Source organism: Trichosurus vulpecula, chromosome 7, assembly GCF_011100635.1.
Source record: "Trichosurus vulpecula isolate mTriVul1 chromosome 7, mTriVul1.pri, whole genome shotgun sequence".
NCBI classification, from domain to species: domain Eukaryota; kingdom Metazoa; phylum Chordata; class Mammalia; order Diprotodontia; family Phalangeridae; genus Trichosurus; species Trichosurus vulpecula.
Genome location: NC_050579.1, coordinates 85,262,099 through 85,286,708, shown reverse-complemented (window position 1 = coordinate 85,286,708; position 24,610 = coordinate 85,262,099). Strand labels below are relative to the sequence as shown.

At 38.8% G+C, this 24,610-nt stretch overlaps 1 protein-coding gene across 1 annotated transcript in view; it reads left to right on the top strand.

Moving 5' to 3' along the window:
- The window catches only part of KIF25 (kinesin family member 25), a 126,886-nt gene extending 110,652 nt beyond the window's left edge, over positions 1–16,234 (top strand). The window contains exons 11-13 of the mRNA XM_036769255.1: positions 13,312–13,506; positions 14,030–14,185; positions 16,077–16,234. Of these exons, the coding sequence (XP_036625150.1) occupies positions 13,312–13,506; positions 14,030–14,185; positions 16,077–16,234 (509 nt within the window). The remainder of the gene's footprint in view (positions 1–13,311; positions 13,507–14,029; positions 14,186–16,076) is intronic.
- The last annotated feature ends 8,376 nt before the right edge of the window (positions 16,235–24,610 follow it).

The window sequence follows — 24,610 nt, the reverse complement described above, 5'->3', positions numbered from 1 at the left end:
ATTGAAGATAATAAACTAGGGAGGCAAGGAGATGAAGATGAAGAAGGAGAGGATTCTAGGCATGGGAGACAGAGAAAATGCAGAGTCTAATTCCTCTGCCATATGACAACAGTTCAAATACTTGGAATACAATGATCGTGCTTCCGTCCACTTGTCTTCTCCAGGCAAACAATCCCCAGTTCCTTCAGCCAATCTTTATATGACATGAACACAAAGTCTTATGATCCTGTCTGCACTCATCAGAACTGTCTTACAATTTCCTTGATCCCCTATTAGCCTTTTTTTCCTGCGCTTTCTAGTCCAGAATTACTTTATCAAAGCAAAATAAGTTTATAGTTTTAGAGCTGGAAGATACCAGACCATGGATTGTGAATTCTCTTTATTGGAAAGGTTCATTTCCAACATCTCAATGAACAGACTCTTCCTTCTGTTGTCCATTATCACCATTCTGTTCATTCCAAGTAGATGTCCTATGACTTCTTTGATCTTTCTTCCCTGCTCCACCCTTTTTTTCCTCCTAAAAATGAGCACAGCTATCAGTGTAGCTTAAAAAAAAAACCACTCCTTTTGGTCTTCTAGCTTTCCTTGCCAGCTGCTGCTCTTTCTGAGCTTTAGCATTCTTGGTACTATTTTTGCATGGCTGTGCTATACTTTTGCATTCACTCTTCATTACCTTTCCTCTCATCCATCTTTTCTTTACAATGTCTTTTTAAAAAATGAAGTTGAGTAATAAGTTCTCTTTGCATCCTTATTGTGCTCTTTAGACAACTCTTTTCCTCCCACTCCTAACTCTTTCTTGGGAGATTCCCACCCCTTCTGGACCATAGAATTTTAGTCCAGAGGCTCCATCTTCTACTTTATCTGGACCCTTTGAAACTCTACTATCTTGAAATCTTTGATGCACATCAATCTACTTCCCTCCAAATTTCCCACCCTTTCTACTATGGCTGTTTCTTCCTTTTGATAAGAATTATTAGAAAACTTTTTTGTGAGTAGAGCCCAAATCTGCAACTCCACCAGTTCAACTCATTGTTTCTAGATCAGTCCTCCAATGCCAAGCAGGACTAGTCTAATCTCACGGCATTTTTGGACTGGTACAGACTTGTAGTTTCATTAGCATAGGGAATACTTGATGTGGAAACATCCCCTAATGAACATCGGCCACTCATTTACAACTTATAGTCTTAGAGAGTTGCCTAGGGAATGAGAGGTTAAGGGACTTGCCGGGAGTCCCACAGCCAGGATGGGCAAAAGGTGGGGATATGAACTTGGATCTTCTTGACTCTAGGTCCAATCTGCTACTATATCACACTGTTTCGAATCCCACCTTATAACAGAAGTAAAGTCAATATGTCAGCAATATATCTTCTAGAGAGAAAGTTCCCATGGGATTCATATATTGCAAAGCATATTAAAAGTTGCTGGTGCTGCCTGTCCTTTAGTCTTTTTTAGGTAGAAACAGAAAGTAAGGAGAGGCCTCTCAGATTGGCTAACATGACAATACAGGAAAATGATAAATGCTGGAGAGGATGTGGGAAAATTGGAACATTAATACATTGTTGATGGAGTTGTGAACAGATCCAGCCATTTTGGAGAGGAATTTGGAACTATGCCCAAAGGGCTATAAAAATGTGCATACCCTTTGACCCAGCAATACCACTTCTAGGGCTATATCCCAAAGAGATCACACAAGTAAGAAAGGGACCCGTATGTACAAAAATATTTATAGCAGCTCCTTTTGTGGTAGCAAAGAATTGGAAATCAAGGGGATGCCTATCAATTGGGGAATGGCTGAATGAGTTGTGGTACATGAATGTAATGGAATGTTATTGAGCTATAAGAAATGGGGAAGATACGGACTTCATAATAACCTGAAAAGACCTACGTGATCTGATGCTGAGTGAGAGGAGCAGAACCAGGAGAACATTGTACACAACCACAGACATATTGATTCTGTGATGACTAACTTTGATAGACTTGGCTCTCCTCAGCAATACAAGGCTCAAAGACAGCTCCAAAGGACTCATGATGGAGAGAGCTATCTACATCCAGAGAAAGAACTGTGGAGTCTGAATGCAGACTAAGGCAAACTATTTGCTTTCTCTTTTTTTCTCTTCTTTTTTGGTTTTGTTTCTTCTCTCTCATGACTCATTCCATTGGTCATAATTCTTCTTTGCAACTTGACTATTGTGTAAATAAGTTTAATGCGAAGATTTATGTAGAATCTATATCAGACTGCATGCCATTTTGGAGGGGAGGGGAGGGAAGGGAAGAAAATTTGAAACTCAAGAACATGTAGAACTAAGTGTTGTAAACTAAAAATAAAAATCTAATTAAAAAAAAAAAAGAAAGAAAGTAAGGAGTTGTAGGTCAGACCCTGTATGATAGAGACCCTGGACTGATAGATCTAGGATGGAGGGGAGATTTCCTATCTAGGTCAGGAAAAGATTATTAATATAATTTTCCCTGTGCCATCGGATGCTTACCAAAACTTAATTAGGTATCTATCAATCTATAAATTTAAATAATATAAACTATTTTAAACACATCTATATTAAAAATACAAATCTAAATAGTTAGATAGCTATCTAACTAGATAGATAGGGGAAAGAGAGAGGGAGAGAATTCCCAAATCAAAAAATCCCAACTTAGGTTTTCAATGTATAGATTTTCATCTGCATAGGACTGATAATTTAAACCACTGGAGTTTATAAATTCACCAAAAGAGTATATAGACAGAAGAGACAAGACCCCAGGGCTCTGCCCACATAGAGGGGGCCAGATATGGATGATGATCCAGCAAAGGAGACTGAGAAGAAACATTCAGACAAGGATGAGGAAAACTAGAAGAAAGTCATGTCATAAAAACCCATGGAGGGGAGAGCATCCAGAAAGAAAGGGAAGGGAGAAAAGGGTCGTCCATGTCAAATGCTACAGAGAGATCATGAAGGATAAAGACTATGTAATGGCCATTAGATTTTGTAAGTGAGAGATTATATTGGTTACCTTTGGGGAAAACAGTTTCATATTTTATAGAGCTAGAAAAAATACTAGTAAAATTCATCTGGAAGAACAAAAGGTCAAGACTATCGGGAGAGTCAATAAAAAAAAAAAACCACAAAGCAAGCTGGCCTAGCAGTGGCAGATCTCAAACTGTATTACAAAGTGGTAATCATCAAAACAATCTGGTACTGGCTAAGAAATGGAGCCTTGGATCAGTTAAATAGATTAGGTACACAATATACGATGGTAAATGACCACAGCAATCTAGTGTTTGATAAACCCCATAGATCCAAGCTTTTGAGACAAGAACTATTTGACAAAAATTGCTGGGAAAACTGGAGACCAGTTTGGCAGAAACCAGGTATAGACTAACTTCTCAGGTCATATACCAAGATAAGTTCAAAATGGGTCCATGATTTAGATATAAAGGGTAATATCATAAGCAAACTAGTGGAGGATGGAAATTTTTACCTGTCAGATCTATGGATAAAGGAAGAATTTATGACCAAACAAAAGATAGAGAGTATTGCAGGATGTAAAAATTGGGTAATTTTGATTACATTAAATTTAAAATGTTTTGCACAAATAAAACCAATACTGCCAAGATTAGAAGGAAAGCAGAAGGGGCAGCTAAGTGATGCAGTGAGTAGAGCACCAGCCTTGGAGTCAGGAGGACCTGAGTTCAAATCAGACCTCAGACACTTGACACACTTTACTAGCTGTGTGACCTTGGGCAAGTCACTTAAGCCCAATTGCCTGGCCTTCCCCTCTGCAAAAAAAAAAAAAAAGGAAAGCAGAAAGCTGGGGGGTGGGGAATTTTATAGCAAGTTTCTTTATAGCAAGACCTTATTTCTCAAATATATAGAGAACTGAGTCAAATTTACAAGAATATGAATCATTCACCAATTGATAAATGGTCAAAGGATATGAACAGGCAGTTTTCAAAAGAAGAAATCAAAGCTATCTATAGTCATATGAAAAAAATGCTCTAAATTAATATTGATTAGAGAAATGAGAATTTAAAAACTCTGACGTGCCAACTCACTCCTATCAGATTGGCTAACATGACAAAAAAGGAAAATGACAAATGTTGGAGGGGATGTGAAAAAATTGAGACACTAATGCATTGTTGACGAAGTTGTGAACTAATCCAACTATTCTGGAGAGCATTTTGGAACTATGCCCAAAGGGCTATAAAACTGTGTATACCCTTTGACCTGGCAATATCATCACTAGGTCTGTATCCTAAAGAGATCAGTGAAGAAGGACAAGGATCTTGATGTGCAAAAATATTTATAGCAACTTCTTTTGGTAGCAAAAAATTGGAATTTGAAGGGATGCCCATCAATGGGGGAATGGATGAACAAGTTGTGGTATATGATTGTGATAGAAAACTATTATGCTGTAAGAAATGATGAGCAGGATACTTTCAGAAAAACCTGGGAAGATTTATATGAACTGATGCAAAGTGAAGTGAATAGAAGCAGGAAAACATTGTACACAGTAGCAACAATATCATACAATGATTAACTGTGAATGACTTAGATATTTTCAGCAATACAATAATCTAAGCCAATTCCAAAGGACTTAGGATAAAAAATGCTATCCATCTCCAGAGAAAGAACTTATGGAGTCTGTGCAGATCAAAGCATACTTTTTTTTTTAACTTTCTTTATTCTGCTTAAGTTTTTTTTTTTTTGGTCTCTGTTTTCTTTTGCAACATGGCAAATGTGGAAATATGTTTTGCATGACTGTGCATGTATAATCTTGCCTTCTCAGAGGAGGGAGTAGAGGAGGGAGAGAATTTGGAACTCAAAAATTTAAAAAACAAATGATTTTTTAAAAATTTACGTGAAATTGAGAAAAACAAATTAAAAGAGGAAAGAACAGTTTCTTGAATGGTAGTGTCAAAACTAGGTTACAACGGGTTGAGAAGTGTATTGGGAATCAAGATGGGCTCTTAGCACTTATTCAACCAAGTGCCCTTGAAGAGTTTGGCCTTTGTTTCTTGATTAAATTAGGAGTCTTTGATGACCTCCTTGCCTCAAGGGAAAGCCTAGTTTACATGGGTTTGAGTGACATGTTTGTGACATCAGAAGCTTTTAGACCATGTGGGTTTAAGTTGCATTTTTGTGACGATTTTAGGTCACGTGGGTGCGTCACATGTGTGACTCACCTTTGATCCTGAACAAGATATAAAACCAGCGGTTGGCTTTCTTTTTTTGGAGCTCTGAGCTACAGCAGTAGTGACGTGTGACTCTGGGTCAGCCGTTGTCGAGCTCCTGGCTGAACCCAGATGTTGGTGACTATGAATTGTATTTGGTCTGTTTACACATGTATGTTTGTAATTTGTTTGTATTTGCTCCAAAGTTCAGGGTGCTGACTTTTTCCCCTGAACTAAGTGAATGATATTTGTATGCTGGATTAAATGTTGCTTTCCTTAGCAAAGCAGATTAAAAGAACGTGGATTTGCAGAGTTCTGTGAGCTGGTTGTTGTTGGTTTTACACCCCCACAGCAGCTGCTAGCCAGATTGTTGCAACAAAAGTGAGTGGAATATGAAAATGTAGGATAGGTATAGTTGTCACTTTCTAAGAGTTAAGCTGCCAAAGGGAGAGATACAGGGCAACCCCTACTAGGACTATTTTCAAAGATGATTAGGGAAGAAACCTTTATGTTCTAAAATGTTCGCAGCAGCTCTTATTGTGGTAGCAAAGAACTGGAAATTGTAGGGATGCCCATCAATTAAGGAATGGCTGAACAAGTTGTGGTATGCGATTGTGATGTAATGTTATTGTGGTATAAGAAGTGATGAGCTCAATGATTTTAGAAAAACATGGGAAGACTTGCATGAACTAAAGAGGGGCAAAATGAGCAGAACCAAGAGAACATTGTATACAGTAACAACAATATTGTTTTAAGAATGACTTCGAGCAAATAAATCATATTGACTATTATAAACATCCAAATTAACTATAAAGGATGTATGAAGAAAGATGCTATCTGAATCTAGAGAAAGAACTGATAAATAGAAGTATGTATAGAACAATTTTGTGTATATATATACCTATTTATGTCTAACGTATCTAATGGTAGCCATCTCTAGGGAAGGGGAGGGGAAGAGGGACAGAAAAAAAGAGAAATTTATATGATTATTATATATTTAAAAAGAATAGCAAATTATACATAACATATTTGCAATTTCATGTGCAATCGTCTTTTTTTATTATGTTATGTTGTGGAAATGCTTGTTTTATAAAATAAATGTGAAAAAAGAAACAAAAATGAGATGGGAAGATTAAGAGGAAAGGGTTGTCCTTAGCAAGGGGGACCACTTCTTCTGCTAATATTGGAGCAAAGAAAAAGATAATTTGGGAGGAGGGGTAAAGTTGAATCCAGCTGAGATTAAATAACAAATTTGTCATTAACTCAGTCAGCTGTGTGACTTCTTCTAGCGGCATTCAGCACCATAAAAGGAGATAAGGGAGATGGTGAGGTAGGGGTTTATTAAGGGATGAGCCACAGTGGGTCAAGGGGAAAAGGATTTCTAGGAGAGAGGAGAGCACAAAGCTGATCTGGTTTACTTTAGCATTAAGGCTTTGAAAGAAGGAAAGTGAGACCAGAGAAGAGACAATGGACTAGGAAATCAGAGAAGGAAGGAACAATCAGACATTGAAGAGGATGAACTTTATGTTTAGGAGGAATGAGGTACAGGGGGAAATGGAATGATAGGAGGTTATGATCAGATAAATAAATTTAAGGGTTGAGTTTGGTGATGTAATCAAGGTCATCCATGTGTGTTGCTGAGACAAAGTAAAGGTGAAGGTCATGGGAGCTGAGGAAGTCAATGAACTGGGAAGCAAGAGTATTTGCATTCAAGGCCACACAGAACACATTCAGAGGGACACCAGACTGCCATAGCTGAACCTCTTCAGATTCCCTAGAATCTTACCTGGATATTTACTTCTGCGCTCTTCTAGCAATGAACTGCGAATCTCATAAGTTATGGGTCAACTTCTATTGTAGTGTACAAATAGGTTGTACAAATCAGTATGCACTGATGGAAGGAATAGCCTCCCCAATGAAGTCACAGATCCATCAAAGTATCCAGGAAAATTAGTATTCCAAGAAGTCTAAGATGATAGACCTCACATGGGAGTCACTAATATAAGACAGGAATATAGGGTAGACTTCAGAGGTCATCAAGTCCAATCCCACCATTTTTACAAGTGGGGAAACTGAGGCCTATGTGGAGTTAAGTGACTCTCCCAAGGCCATAGCAGAGCCAGAACTCAAACCCAGATCTTTTTGATTCCCAGTTTTCCCCTCTCATCACACCTTTCACTGCTTTACTTATTCAGAATCTCCCTTATGCCTGATACCGTCCCTTCTATCCTAGAGGAAGATTGCCACATGTCCAATTGACCCAATCACAACAGCTATCATAGTGGCAAGCACTTTTCTGGAGCCAGAATAGCTGGGATTGAGTTGTGGTTTTACCACTTGTTAGTTTACGTGATTTGAGGCAACTCAAACTCTGTGAGCTTCCATTTCCGTACCTACAAGAAGAGGTGTACTGGGCAGAGACAGGAAGGCGGAGAATCAGGGAGAAGTACAGTGAGTGTTCCCCCAAAACTCCTCCAGACAGATCTAGACAATGAACCAGACTGAATCCTGATTGAGAAATCCAAGAAAAAAAAATCACAGTGAGTCATTTATCCAGTCCAGGTTGGCATAGGGAGAGAGAGAAGTCTATAGACTCCGGGTATAGGATATAGCAAGGAGCTGCTGGTGCTTCCTAGCATCCCAGTGCAAGATGAGGTCCCTAACCCATATAGAGCACTGTGACTTTATGTAAGGTGCAGAACAGATGCTAACTGGCAGCTTTCTCACCCACTACCCAGTGGGTGATAGATCACAGGTCTAGGAGGGACAGATGAGGGGACCACCATCTAAAATGAATAGTTCAGGGTAAGGAGTTACCAGGAGCAGCTACATGGTGTAGTGGATAGTGCTGGGTCTGGAGTCAGGAAGACCCAAGTTCAAATCCAGCCTCAGACACTTACTTGCTGTGTGGTCCTGGGTAAGTCACTTAACCCTGTTTGCCTCAGTTTGCCTCATCTGTAAATGAGCTGGAGAAGGAAGTGGCAAACCACTTCAGAATCTTTGCCAAGAAAACCCCAAATGGGGTCATGAAGAATCAGCCGTGACTGAAAACAACTGAACAACAACAACAAAAAGGAGTTATGGGCCCTGGGATGTGTACTGACTGAGAAACAACTTCAGAATCAAACAGCAGCTATGTGACTCCCAAGGAGTGGAGCAGGGTCTTAGTTCAAGCTTAAATTCAACCTAGTATGAATCCCGCAGAGGAATGATCAGGGCAAGAAGCAGACTACCACAACAGAATTGTGGAAGGGTCCTGTAGTGGCCTGATGTGGCTCATACCCAAACCCAGGTCAGGAACTTTCACAGCTCAGACTAGGTGGAGGGAGAGGCAGTGATCAAACTTTCCCCTGGATCAAACCATGATGACAGCACTGAAAGCCTATAGGTCCTCAGTCTGAGTTGCCCCTGAGAACCTGTAATAACACAGTATTCAGTCCCCTAAGAAAGCAGTGATTGGACTAGCCCAGACCTTTCCTCCAGAAGTGTGCAGCACCTGGCCCCTAACATAACATCTAAAATCAAAAAGTAGGCTAAAAGAATGAACATACAACATCAATCTACCATAAAATGCAACTATGGTGACAGAGACACTCAAAATACAAACCTGGAAGAAAATAGCTCCAAAACACCTACAAGCAAAGTCTCAAAGAAAAACACAGATTGGATATATATTTAGGAAGAATTCCTGGAAGAGGTAAAAGAAGGATTTTCTTTTTAGTTAAAAATGCTCTCATAAATTAAATTAGAGTGCTAGAGGAAAAACTTGGAAAAAGAAATGAGAGCTATGGGGGGGAAAAAGAATTGGAAAGGGAATTAACAGCTTAGTAGAAGAGGTACAAAACTTTGTCCAAGCAGCAAACTCCCTGAAAATTAGAATGGACCAAACAGAAGATAATGACTTAATGAGATAATAAGAAATATTAAAACAAAATCAAAAGACTGGAAAAGTAGAAGAAAACATTAGGTGTCTTTTAACAAAAATAACTAACGTTGAAAGCAGATTAAGCAGAAAAAAAATTAAGAATCACTGGACTACCTAAAAGCCATGACCAAAGCCTGGGTATCTTATTTCAAAAAATCTTAAAAGTGCTCAAGTCTGTTAGAACCAAGGAGCAAAGGAGAAAGAAACAATTCACTAGTCACCTCCTGAAAGAAACCCCCAAATGAAAACTCTCATGAACATTATAGCCAAAATCCATAACTTCCAGGTCAAAGAAAAAATACTGTAAGCATCCAGAAAAAAAATCTGAGTGGCGAGGAGCCCATCAGAATTTCACATGATTTAATAGCCACAACTATAAAAGAATGGAGAGGTCGGAATACAATGTTCCAGAAGGTAAAACATATAGGCTTACAATAAAAAATAACTTACTCAGCAAAACTAAGTATAATCCTACTGTGGAAAAAAATGAACCTATAATGAAATAGAGGACTTTCAGTCATTCTTGATAATAAAGACCTGAGCTCCATAGAAACCTTGAAGTTCAAACACAGGAGCTGAGAAACATAAAAAAGGTAAACACAAACGGACACTCATAAAGGACTAAACAAAGATAAATTGCTTACCTTCTAGCTTGGGGAGATAATATATGTGTCCCCTCTGAACTCCATTTTTTCTATCAACAAAAATCTTCCTTCTTTCCCTCCCTTCTCCCACTTGAGAATGGAAGAAAAACAAACCCCCTGTTATGAACACGCAAAGTCAAAAAAAATTAATTTTATATTGGTTATGTCCAAAAGAAATGTGTGTGATGTGTATAAAGAAATATACATAGATACCTATAATTTCTTATTGTATTCCCTCATGTATGTAACATAACTAATTCAGCCATTGCCCAATTTATGGGCACCCCCTCAGATTTCAATTCTTTGCCACTTCAAAAAGAACTGTCAATATTTTTATACATCCTTAGGGTTAGTTTTGACTAATCCCTCCCTTAATCTATCCTCATCTGAATTCCTTCTCTCTTCTCCCTTTTCTCTTTTGAGTGAATGAGCGTATTGATCCTTGCACTACCTCATCAGTGGGTTTTTGTGAGGAAAGTGGTTTGTAAACTATGTAAAGCGCTATAAAAATATACATTTTTAATCCCCCTCCAGCTTCTTTTAGGTTCATGTTCCATTATTTCCCAGTGGTCTCCAGCATCAACAACCTCTTCAGTGCTCATGTTCTGTCTATAGATATACTACCTGATAGCTTTAAAAACAAACAAAAGCCTTTAACTCTCTTACCTACTTGACCTATATCTTTTTACTGCCAAGATTCTCAAGGGTAATCTGTCCTACTGCCCCCACACAATCTCTAAAGTAGAAAGGATCTCAGAGGCCGACTAGTTCAACAAGAACACTTTTCCATAGCCAGCAAGAAGTCATTCAGCCTTTGCTAGTAGAATCTACTACCTCCCAAGGCAACCCTAACCCATTCCAATTTTTGACAAATCTAATTATTAGGAATATTTTGTTTTATCTAATTTTTTAAACTTAATTTTTCAATTGACATTTTCTTTCCTTCTTATTCCATTATCTCCTATTGAAAAAGAAAGAAAAACAAAAATCCTTTTAAAAAAAGTTTAGTATTTTATTTTTATTTTTCCTCAGTTACATGTAAAAACAACTTTTGATAAAAAAACAAATTCTTATAACAAATATTCATAAACAAAATCAATTCTCATATTGGCCATGTCTGTCTGTCTGTCTATCTATCCATACACACATGTATGCGTATATATGTGTATATGTGTGTGTGTTATATACGTATATATATATATTTCATTCTGCACTCTAAGTCCATTACCAATCAGTAGGCAGGTAGCATGTTTCATGGTGGAATTTTGAATAGTCATTGCATTGATCAGAGTTCTTAAGTCTTTCAAAGTTTTTTGTCTTTACAACATTGTGATTACATAAATTCTTCTTATTTTTCTCATTCTAGTCTATATCCTTTTATATAAGTCTTCCCAGGTTTCTCTGAAATCACTCCCTTCATCATTTCTTACAGAACAATAGTATTCCATTATATTCATATGCCATAATTTGTCTAGTAATTCCCCAGGTTGATTGACACCCCTTTGCTTTTTCTTTCTTTGCTACCACAAAAAAAGCTTCTATAAATATTTTTGTACATTTTGTACAGGTTATTATAACCTAAACGTGCTTCTCTGCAATGTCCACCCATGATTCCTAGCTGTGAACTAGTCTAACCTCTCTTCCATACAACAGCCTCTTACACTCCAACCTCCTGTCCTCCCTTAACCACAGCACTGAAACTTCTCTGGAAAGTGGTCACCATTGACCTCTTAGTTATCAAATCCAGTGGTCTTTTCTCAGCCTGGATCCTTAACTTCCTATTAGCCATAAGCCACGGCCTTCTTTTTGAAACTCCCCCCTTGACTTCCACAAGAAAATTCTTCTGCTTCTCAACCTATTTCTCTGTCCCCTTTATTGTCTAAATGTACCTATTTCTCCTAGATTCTACCTTGATATATCACTGTCCAGCTCGAGAAGCTTTGGTGGCTTTCCATTGTCTCTGGATAAAATATCATCTCCTCGGTTGGGCATTTACCACCTTTCACAACCTGGATCCATCCTTTCTAAAAAGATTAATTTCACATAAATCCTCCTCCCAAAGTTCTGTATTCTGTTTAAACTGGCCCATTGCCAGCCCCCATGAACAACAGTCCTCCTGACTTCCACCCTTTGGAATTCCTAGCTTCTTTAAAGGCTCAGCCCAAGTTCCATCTTCCACACGAGGCCTCTCCTGGAGCTCCCCAAATGGTGCTTTCCCTTCTCCCATACCGAAATTACTTTATATTTACTTTGCACATATTTTATATAGACTTAGTGTTGAATGAACAGGGCCGTTCTTGTTTTTGTGTCCTTCGTGCCTTGCATGATAAGTGCTTAATAAATGTTAAATTGAATTTATTTGAGTTGTTTGTATAGAGGAGCGGGGCACACCCAGCAGGTAATGAAAACAGGTGGCCTGTGGAAGGGCCAAAAACCTATGACTAAGCAAATGGAAGAAGGCCTGACAGAATCACTGCCAGGGACTATATTTTCCATTACAAAAAGTTACTGGTAAGTGAAAAGTGTGCCTGTTGCTGGGGTTTCTTGTGTTTGTATTTATCTTTCCCTCTCTATGTATTTATCTTTAATAAATATCAAAAATATCATCACATTACACATTGCTATTCTATAAATTATTCTCATTTTTCCTTATTCTAGTCTGTATCCTTTTATATAAGTCTTCCCAGGCTTCTCTAAAATCACTCCCTTCATCATTTCTTACAGAACAATAGTATTCCATCATGTTCATATGCCATAATTTGTTTGGTAATTCTCCAGTTGATTGACACCCCCTTGCTTTTCTTTCTTTGCTACCACAAAAAATTTTTTACATTTTGTGTAGGTTATTGGATTTCCCTGAAGCCAAACCCAAACCTGAGATAGCTAAGCAAATACTTGAAAATGAATTGTATAACCTTGAAAAACTCAAAGAATATCATAGTTATTCAACTCAGCAAATGATTATTTAGCACCTACCATGGTCAGGACCCAGTGTTAGGCCCTAGAGTGGTCACCACCCTCAAGAACAGGACAAGAGGAAAGGTACTTCCATGGCAACCTGAAGAATTTAAGTTTGACGTAAAGAGAGTTGAGGCTTGTTTCATTAGGTTATCAAAGAGAGGTAGTGGAATCTCTTTTTCTTGGGGCCTACAAACTTAGCATAGATTTTTTTTCTGCCAAGAATAATTTTTCTGGTGTTAATGAAAATGGAAACATTTGCTCATCCTGTTAACTTAACCTCTCTGGAAAACATCGTTAATTTGTCTTGAGACAAGTATTGGCAATTAGAGATTAGTTTAACATCCAACAGACAAATGATGATTCTCCCCTTCCCTTTTTTTTTTTTTTTTGCTTTTGGCATTATTACCAAAAGAAACCACTAATTATCACCGTAGTTTTTCCAATCCATATATGAGACATGAAGTGAATGACAACAGTTTTATAGACCCAGGAATATGTTAAATCTGTTGGCCTCTGAGCTGAGGATTCATCAACAGCCCTTGCAAAATGAATTTGTATTTTCCCTGTCATCTTTTTATCTCACAAAATACCAGTGGTTTTCCCCCCATTTATAGTAGATCAACAAGCAATTCAAAAGCTGTGTAAAGAGATACTGTGCACCACTCCTCAGAAAGTAGTGAAAAGTGAGAAGTCCAGCTTCACTCCCAGAGGTCTTTCTCCAGCACCAATCCCCCTGGACCCCACAGAGCAACAGAAGCAGGTCCAAACCAAGTTACAACTTGTGGACTTGGCTGGCAGTGAATGTATTGGTAAGTCGACCCTTCCAGAAGCGATAACTGTGGCATGATAGCACTTCACTTGAACCTGTCGGCAGAATTAGAGAGCTTGGAAAAATGTGGCCAAGACCTAATAAAAGTTTGAGCCTCTGAACCTTAACACCCTTCGCAGATAGTTTGTTTTTCTTTTAATCTTCTTTACGTCCTAATGAGCCATTTTTTTTCTTTTTCTTTTCCTTTTCTTTTTACAATTGTAGTCTCCTGCCCCAAATGATGTTTTGAAAAATAGAGCCCATATTATAAAAGACCAAGAGTTTTAGCTGCTGACTGTTTAGCTTGTTACAGAACCAAAGTTAATGGAATATATTTTAATATATTCCCCATGTATAAATAAAACTACATGGAGGAATATCCTGTGAAATCTTTATTCTGCTTTTTTTCTGACATGGTTATTCGATTATATTCTTTGTGATATTTAGCAAAAACAAACAAAACAAAACCCAAAACTAAATTCAAAAGGCAAGTAAGAATCAAGTGTGGCTTTGGTTTCCCTTAGGCATGTCTGGAGTGACAGGGACAACCCTGAGGGAGACCTCCTTTATAAATCGAAGCTTAGCAGCCCTGGCTGATGTTCTGGGAGCCCTGTCTGAGCACCGTGGTCACATTCCTTACCGGAACAGCAAACTCACCCACCTACTCCAAGATTCCATTGGTAACGCAACCTTTCTCCTGCTCTCCTGTTTTCATGTTCTGTACCAAAAGGATATTCTGGAAGTACTCAGCATAGTCTCTGCCTACCACATAAGACCAGAGTCATATTTTCATCATGCTTGGTGATGACACAGTGAGTCTGGTTCTACTTATCCCCTTTGGAATGCTCCCCCCAATTCCATTAGGATCATTAGAGTTGGAGTAACTCAAATGAAGTGTGAGATGTGCAAATTTAGAGACATCTCCACTCCAAATGTTCATATGAACTATTTGTGCCTGACCTATGCTAGAGCCTTCCGAGCTCATATCTATCTGATCAACTGTAGTCAGATACACTGTACCTTGACCCCAACATTTGGATGTCATTTTGGTCCGCTTCCACTATGAAGGACAACAACCAGTCAGAACTGGAAGGAAACTTTGGGGCCCTCTCTCTCTCTGTCTCTCTGTCTCTCTTGTCTCTCTCTCTCTCTCTCTCTCTCTCTCTCTCTCTCTCTCTCTCTCTGTCCCTCCCTCCTTCCCTCTCTCCCTTCTTCCCCCTACCTCTCTTCCAATAAAAATTTCACCTATCCTTCAAAAAGGGGGAAAGGGAAATAATCATGTATTAAATGTTTACTGTGTGCCAGTTACTGAGCTAACCCCTCCAACATCCGTGGGAGGTAAATGCTATTATGGTTCCCATTTTACACATGAGGAAACTGAGGCAGACCAAGGGTTAAGTGACTACCCAGGGTCACACAGCTCATAAATGTCTGAGGCTAGATTTGAACTCAGGCCTTCCTGACTTCAGGCTCTGCCCACTTCACCACCTGGTTGTTTCTCATAGCTCAGTGTTCACCTCTTCAATCAATCCTTCCCTCACTACACTTTTACTCTTCTCTCAATTCCCATGGCACATACTGTCTGCCCTGCACAATTTAGCACTTAATTTTTAGCCATGTTATATTACTTACTAACTCTTTCATGTGTGGGTTTCTTGTACCCCGAGATGGATTGTAGGGATCTTAAAGACAGAGACTGTGTCTTCTGCGTTATCCATAGTGCTAGGCCCATAAGAGAAACTTAATGACTGGTTACTGATTGAATCACTCACCTGCAGGTCAGAAAGTTGAGTCCTCCATACTTAGGAAGCATGGGGCACCAATCTGTGTCATCCCAAGCAATTGTTGACTCTACTCTATCAATGTTACCCTACATGAGTTTTACTCCTCTTTTCTCTCTTTTCACCTTCTTTCTTCCTTTTGTACCATCCTTTTCCCTTCTTCTCTCTCTTTTTGTATTTGCCTGCCTCTGCATTCATTAGGCATGCTCTAAAGAGTTATATGCATAATGCAGGGAATTGCATTCCCAGTGGGAGAGGGAGGCATAGGGAAGAGGATACCCATTATTCCCCTGTGGTCCAGCAGCCAGCTTCCATGAAAAGACATTCACATTCAAGAGCAAGGCTAAAAGAACACATAAAATGAGAGTGCCGATGAAACAGTATGGAAACGGTAGGGGATCGTTGCTGTTACAATTGTTAGCAGTAGTCATATTCTTCAAATGCTCAACATGGGCTTATAGATAAAGGCTCATCAGATTGTAAGGAAGATATAGGAGAGACGGATGGAGAAAGAAGTCAGATCTCTTATTCCACTTCCTTCTGGCCATCAGCCATCATTTTGTGTGCCTCGATAATCTTAGGAGCCCCTAAGAGACACCTGAGGGGTGGAGGGTGGGGGAATCGATAGGAAAGGTTTTCCGTAGAATGCATTATGTTGTGACCTAGAAGGTGGAAGAAAGTGAAGAATCAGAAAATTGGCAACTACTTCCACTGTGCTGTATTTTCTTACTTAGATAAGCAATTATTTTCTCCCTCTATATGTGTGTTTACTTGTTTTTTTTATTAAAAGGGGGTGATGCGAAGTTATTGGTGATGCTCTGTGTGTCCCCTTGCCAGAAGTATTTGGCAGAAACACTGCAGTCCCTGGGGTTTGGAAGCCGAGCACGGCAAGTTCAGAGAGTCCAAGCCAAGAGAAGAAATCTGCTTGTGTCAGGCAAATCCAAATGAGAGAGAAGATTCTAGAGGATTAAAAATATTAATGAGTTCCTCATCCTGAAATGTATCTTCTTGTCTGAGAGCCATGCTTTAAAGCGTAAGATGCCAGAAAAAAATAAACTCATTTCATTTGGACTTCACAAACATGGTTTTATCCCAAGAAAGGAGTGATAAACATTGACAACAGCTTCCAAACAGTATCAGTAACAAATCACCAAAGAAACCATAAGCTTCGGGGGATTTGAAGTGGGGGTAGGGGTGAGAGGGTAAATGAAGTATTGTATCAGGCTGATCTTTTTCTAGAACACCATGGAGCAATTGATAGAACGGGGAAGGGAATGTAGTAACTGCAACTGTGAAAATAAAACCTACAGCATCCAACCAAGCCGAAGGGGGTATCGGTGGGGGTGGGGGTAGGGAACCACTGCGCCAGGGATTACCAGGCCTGCTTCTGCAGCAAAGGGTTTCCAGCTGTGTCAAGCAGTGTCCCAACATTCATTTTAATTCCCTTAAAATTTAAAATCATAAATCTAACACTTTTATGGAGAGAGGCTGGTTACCAAATCAAATCCAACAGCAGGGGTTGCAACTCCAAAAAGACTGACCTTCCTCAGGCTTTGCAACATCATGATTGGTAACAGATGTGACTAACTATATTTGACCCTGGATTTCCACAATGGAGCTAGGTTTAGAAAGTGTGAGGTTGTCCACATCTTCAGCCCCTGCAGAGGAGGGAAGGAAAGCCAAATGGCCATTCTGAGCACCATTCCATTTTCACAGAGGGGAGTGTCCTCTCTTAGAAACTCAGGCTGGCTCAAGATGCTGCTGTCTATAGTGGATAGCCATCACATGGAAAAAAGAAAGGGGTCTGCAGTAGAGGCCAGGAGCATCATTTAATTTTTCACCAGCAATTTAATGTTGGCTCTGAAAATGAGAGGCTTTGTCATGGGGTAATGAAGAGATGTTTCACGTGGTGGTGGCTTGGTAGCATGAATGGTTTAAGTATGAAGAAAAAATATCTTCAGGTTTCCCTCATTCCCATGTGACAGGGGGAGGAGAATTCTCTCTCTAACCCCCAGTTAGCATAGACTAAACAACTCTTTGGTTGGAACCCAATGTGCCAAGCCAAGGCTCCTGATGGGTCCCCAGCTGTGCCACATAATGATAGGTCTTTGAGATATGTCCCCTTAATCACCATATGCAAAATTATCCATAAGGAGATGAAACATGTCCTCATCATTTTAAAACACATGGAGCAGTCACCATTGGGGGTGCCTTTATCCTTTTGCCTTCCTGCTCCCCACCTTCTCTCCTGCCCCCACCCCTGGCAGTCCCAGAACTCAATCTGGGTTACTTAACTGCTCACATGGCTTTGATGAAGTGAGAGTCCCCCTCATCTCACTTTTCTGTTCAGGGAGATGGAGAGTAAGCAGGCTTTACCATCATCCCTGCCTCTACCTCTTAAAGCCTTCAAGCCTTACCTGCAGGACCCTCCTCTCCCCCATCTGACCTAATGACACAACCTAAGGACCCCTGAGTCTTTCCATCCACCCTGTGGGTGAACTTTCTTGTGTTATCTATCCCAATTAGCGTGTGAGCTCTGAGAGTAAAAGCTATCTCGTTTTTTCTATTTGTATCCCCAGTCCTTTGGCACATAGAAAGCACTTAAGAAATGCTTTTTCATTCATTCTACAACTCATGTTCCCATAGGCCTGGGGACCAGTAACAATTCATGGCAGGCCATAATAAAAGCTGATTTCACTATCTGCCCAGTAATTAAATAAATATTAATTGAGCCCAGTACAGCATGTACAGAACATTGTTCTACGATCTAGTACTCAAAGTATTCAGTGAGAAGAAGCAAAGGAGAAATGAGCATCTGTCTATAGGAGGAGCCTTCGCCTTTCCTGACAATGGAAACAGAATATTTTAGAAATCTTCTGAGTAGAAGAGGGCAGAGAAAGACACAAAACACACTAATTATTTGGCGCACTTAACATCCTCCAAGGAATATATGACATAGAACCAGAAACATGTTATTCTTCTTCAGTAACACTGCTTACCTTTCTGAGCCTAATACACGTCTCCTATGAGGTCAGACAGCCTCAGCTCTGCTTTGAAGACCAAAGATGGAAAGAAAGGCTGTATGGTGTTTTAGAGATAAACATCAAACACTGTTATCTTTAGATTAACATTACTGGAGCTTGCTATTGAGCCTCTTAGCATCCAAAATATGTCGAGAGGCAGTGATGCCATATCTTTTAGGCACTGGCCACGAGGGTCTAGGGAAGCTGATCTACTCCCCTCCGCAGCCAAAAATAAATAAAGACAATCATTCCTATAATGAAAAGAGGGGTAGGAATGAGGACTGGGTCTGTGATTTCATTTGTATCTAGAACTCCCAAATGAGAAAGCTTCCTCTCCTAATACAGGTTGGTACCTTCTTTTCAATTTATAAATTGAAGTTTGCCCCAAGGGCCGACAGACTAAGGGATTTGTCCAGGGTCACACCACCAGTATGTGTCAGAGGAAGCACTTGGATTCATTTTCAGCCCTTCTATCCACCCTGCTGCCTCTGCTAAAGACAGACTTATTAAAAAATAATCCTAAAAAAGACAATCATTCCTAGAAGGTGGATGGCAATCGATCAGCGATCAGTTCCTATCCTTTGCCTAGTATAACCTGGCTTCACACCAGGCCACACAGAGTCCCTAACTTCTAGAAGAGAGAAGAAAATAGAAAAAAAGAATATAAAAAATCATTCATTGCTCTTCTGCCCACATTTAAGTTTGAGTCACTATGCTCACTACTGTTCTCTCTTCCAGAAAAGGACAGAATTTAGTGAGAAAGAGAAAGAGAGTTCCACTCTGGCCATGAACCAAGAGTTGGTCACCAAGCTTTTACCCACCAAGATAAACACCGGGAATACAAAGAAAGGCAAAAAGACAGTCCCTGCTCTCAAGGAGCTCATAGTCTAATAGGGAAAATAACATGTAAATAATTATGTACAAACAAGATGCATACAAAGTCAATTGGGGATAATATCAAAGGGAAGGAACTAAGATTAAGGAGGACAGGGAAAGGTTTCTCACAGAAGGTAGGACATTAGTAGAGACTTGAAGGAAGCCAGAGAAGCCATGAGATGGAGATGAAGAGGGAGAGAGTTCCAGGCACAGACATTCCTGGACAACCAGTGAACATGCTTGGAGTTTAGGAGAGAAAGAGAAAAAGCACAGGCATTGGGCCAAACCTCTATTCCTATATTTGTTTTCGGGGGGGGGGGAAGATAGAAAAAGGCTAAAAAAGAATAGAACCAAGGGGCTACTCCCCTCCTGGTTATCTGGAAGGCAGGAAAACAAAGTCAGGAGAGAAACTACAGAACTTCTAAGTCTTGAAGCTCTACCTGCTACTTCTGGTCAGATAAAACTACATGGTCCTACTCATGTTTCTCCCTGTTAGGGGTCTAAGGCAATGTCTTTTTAAAAAATGTATGCCTTTCATTTTTATATTGTTATTTTCTAAATATATCCCTCCCTCTCCTCTAGTCAGAATGTCATTCCTTGCAAAAAACAAACAAAAAAGAATAAAAAGGGGAAAACAGCAAGTCAGAAAAACTAACACAAACATCAAGTCTGACAGTCTATATAGAATTGACGCTTATAAGTCCCTACCTCTTCAAAGAAAAGCAATAGGTGCATTTTTTCATCTCTTCTCTGGAGCCAAACTTGGTCATTATAATTACATAGCATGCAGTTTCAGGTATTTGGTATTTCCATTTTTATTGTTATAGTCATCGTGTATGTTGTTTTCCTGGTTCTCTTTACTTTGTTCTGTATCAGTTGACATGTAAGTCTTCTCATAGTTTTCTGACTTCTTCATATTAATTTTTCCCCTTAAAACCCAATAATTTCTCACTATATTCATGCATTACAACTTGTTTAGGCATTCCAATGTGTGAATTTATTGGGCTTAATTATGCTTACCTGTCACCAGAGAAGGTCAGTTTTTTTTTTAATTTGGGGTGCTGGTATGGGGAAAGGGATGAATGATAATGTTTTTTTAAAGAGAAAGGAAAGAAACTAAGAGGGTCATTGAAGTATTTTTAAAGCTACATGAGAACAAAAGGAGATTTAGAGACAGACATAGATAAACCATACAACTTTAAAATAAAAATACTGAATTTATGATATGCTTTTTAAAAAAAAACAAGGGCAAGCTATTTGTAATGGAGATTAGTGGTTTCTTGTAGAAGCCTCTATTTTGTTCCATGAATATGGAAATGTTTGTGTTGATTGGTGTTTGTCAAGTATAGGATAACAAAAATAAAATTATTCTTTAAAAATATGTTTAGTCATTTTCCAGTCAATGGGTATCTACTCCCAATCCTTTGGAACCACAAAAAAATGCTGCTATGAATATTTTGGCGTATGGGGGAAGTTTCTTCTGTCTTTGGCCTCCTTGGAGCATATGTCTAGCAGTGGGATCTCTAAGTCAAAAAATATGTACATCTGTGGTTGATTAAGGGAATAAAATAGGTATACAATGAACAGTAGTAAATGACCATAGTAACTTAGTGTTTGATAAACTCAAGATCCAAAGCCGTTGAAGCAAGAACTTACTATTTGACAAAAACTGCAGGCATAACTGGAAAACAGTCTGGCAAAAACTAAGCCTAGGACAATATCCCGCATTCTATATCAAGATTAGGCACATGATTTAGACATAAAGGGTGATATCATAAGCAAATTAGAGGATTGTGGAAATTTTTGCCTGTCAGATCTATGGAGAAGGGAAGAGTTTGCAACTAAACCAGAGATAAAGAGGATCACAGGAGGTATAAAGGATAATTTTGATTACATGAAATTTAAAAGGTTTTGCACAAACAAAACCAATGCAACCAAAGTTAGAAGGAAAGCAGGAAACTGAGGGTAAGTTTTTCCAGCAAGTTTCTCTGATAAAGGTTTCATTTCTCAAATATATAGGCAACTGGGACAAATTTATGAAAATAAGGGCCTTTCTCAATTGATAAATGGTCAAGGAATATGAACAGGCAGTTTTCAGAATAAGAAATTTTTTAAAAGTCTTATGAAAAATGCTCTAAATCACTAATAATTAGAGAAATTCAAATTAAGATAACTCTGAGATGCCACCTCACAACTATAAATAACTGACAGAAAAGGAAAATAACAAATGCTGGAGGGAAAATGGATAAATAGGATACTAATGCACTGTTGGTGGAGTTGTGAGCTGGTCCAAACATTCTGGAGAACAATCTGGAATTATACCCAAAGGATTGTAAAACTGTATATACCCTTTGATCTAGCAATGCTACTTATTGTTCAGTAGTGTCCTTTGTAACACCATAGTATGCCAATACTGTCCATGATGTTTTCTTGGCAAAGATACTGAAGTAGTTTGCCATTTCCTTTTCCAGGACATTAAGGTAAACAGAGGTCAAGTGACTTTCCCAGGGCCATATAGCTAGTGTGTGAAGTCAGATTAGGTCTTCTTGGCTCCAGGTCCAGTGCTCTATCTACTGAGTCACCTAGCTGCCTCCAGCACTCCTACTACTAGGTCTGTATCCCAAAGAAATCAAAAGAAGGGAAAAGGTCCTATTTGTAAAAAAATATTTATAGCAGTTCTTTTTGTGGTGGCAAAAATTGGAAATTGAGGGGATTCCCATTAACTGGGGAATGGCTAAACAAGTTGTATATAATTGAGATAGAATACTATTGTACCATAGAAATGATAAAGGGGATGGTTACAGAAAAACCTGGAAAGACTTACATGAACTGATGCAAAGTGAGATTAGTAGAATCAGAAGAATATTGCACATAGTAATAACAATATTGTAATGATAATCAACTATGAAAGACAGCTATTTTGATCAATACAATGATTGATGACAATTCCAAGAGACTTAGGATGAAAAATGCTATACACTTCCAGAGAGAGAACTGATAAATTCTAAGTGCAGATTGAAATATATTTTTTGCACTTTATTTTTCTTTGAATGCCTTCACATGCATTATACTGCTTGCTTTCTCAAGTGGGGAGGGAGGAAATTTAAAGCTGAAAAACCAACAAAAAAATGGACATTTTCATCACTTGTTTAAAAAGCTTAATTCCAAATTGCTTTCCAGAACGGTAGGACTAATTCTTAACTCCACAAACAGTGTGTCAGTGTACCTGACTTCCTACAGCTTCTCCAATATCAAATATTTACATCTTTTGTTCATCTTTAGGGCAATATCTTTTATCTTCTAAATTTAGATTCTTGGGGGGAGTGTCTCTTTTCCAAGGAAGAAGTCAGTTTTCAATTAAGTTAATGCTATTCTATTAATGAATAGAAAGCCTCCTCTTTAGTCCACTCTATATGACTCATTGAAGACTATATTTTTTGAATTAAGGGGATCCTTTCCTATTAATGAATAGAAAACTGCTCCTTAAATGGGTGACCTGTCGGGGGACACTCTTGAATTAGCTGGAGCCAAATGAGAGGGGGGCAGATTATTTTAGATCATCACCACTCCCATTCAAATAGCCTAAACATTTCAGTCATTAACTATGATATAGCCAAGGATTCCGAAACTGAGAGAATCTTATAACAATGTCCTCTATTAGTGGTTTATTGTTTTGTTGGTTGTCTAGACTTAGGAAAATAATGGAGAAAGTATCACAATGCAAATTAAACTTACTAGTATGTTCTGCATTTTAAGAAAGCTAAACATTAAGAAGTTTAATATTTAAGAAAGTTAAACATTTTCTAGCATACCCTTGGTAATAGGTATAAAGATCTTTCTGTAAAGGGAAAAGCTGGGCTATTTCTGAAGGAAGTTGCTTCTCATGCTCCAAGGAATGATACATCAGGAAAGAGGTCTTCCCACAACACACAAAGGAAGAAGAGACAAGTTATGGTGGTAACATTTTACCAAGGGTTACTGAGACAGCCGTTAGTCCTGGAGCATATATCCAGGATGCAATGCCCAAGAATTCTCAAATTTGATAACCACTACTCACTTCTGGTGATTCCTATGAGAAGATGTAATACTGAACTAGAAAGCATTGCTAATGATCATGAAGTCATAAGAAAAATGAAAACAATGCAAAACTAAAAACTTTGAGAGCACAGGTGGGCATAAAATATGGGTAATTAACAGAATGAGCTAGGAATCCAAAGGAGAGGAAACAAAGTTGACTTTATCACTAACAGGATGGATGAATGATGAAGAATGGCTGGCTAATATGCATGACAGAATTAGAATCTAAAACCATCAGAACAGTCTATAATGATGGGTCAACTTGATCAAGATGAAATTTAATGTGGATAAAGGTAAAATTCTATACTTGGGTTCAAAAATCAACTCCAAAAAGATAGCATAGAGTAGGCACAGCAAGTTGTTTCTCTGAAAAAAGACCTGAGGATTTGGGTGAACTACAAGTTCGATATAAGTCAACAGTATGATATGGCAGCCCAAAACCGATGCTATCCTAGTCTGCATTGAGAAGTATAGTGTTCACTACTAAGGACCTTGTAGTTCTGTTTTACCATGCCCTGGTCTGAACACATCTAGAGTATTGCAGTCAGTTTTGGACTTATTTTAGGAAAAGCAAAATTAGAGAAGTCTCAAAAGGGTGGGGGGGGGGGAGGAATGATGAAATGGATGAGAAGACTTATGTGTTTATCAATAAATACTTATTAAGTGCCTACTACATGGCAAACATTTTGAGACAAAATGAAAAATGAAATAATCCTTGACCTCAGTGAGCATATATTCTATCAAGGAAAGCCATATGTATCATATATACAAGATATATACAAAATAAGTCCAAGTTATTTGGAGGGAGGAAGCACCAGCAACTGGCAATAGAGGTGATGGCACTCTTAGAGATATTGGGTGAACTCTACCTCTAAAACTTTTCTGAGCTTTGATAGGTCTCCGTAGTACTTCTCAGACATCTCCAGCCATGCCACTGCCCAGGTATGCCAACCTCCCTGTCCAGCCTTTGTTAGTCTTGTTTGTGTATTGACTTCGATCATTAGAGTGTTAGCTCCTTATGGGCAGGGACTGTCTAGCAGGTAGACCAATAAGGCTGGACCAAAGAGCACTTGAAGGGAACTGAGGTTAGAGCGAAGTTGTGAAGATCTTTAAATGTCCCCCTCCCCCCAAAAAAGGAGTTTCTATTTGAATTTAAAGATCATAGGGATCCACTGGAGTTTTCTGAGTGTAGGAGTGATACAGTCAGACCTATGCTTTTAGGAAAATCACTTTGGTAGTTGTATGGAGGGTGGACTAGAGAGGAGTAAGATCAGTTAGAAAGCTAATATAATAGTCTAAATGATGAGGTATTGACCTAGGGTGACTGTGCAAATACAAGAAGGGGATA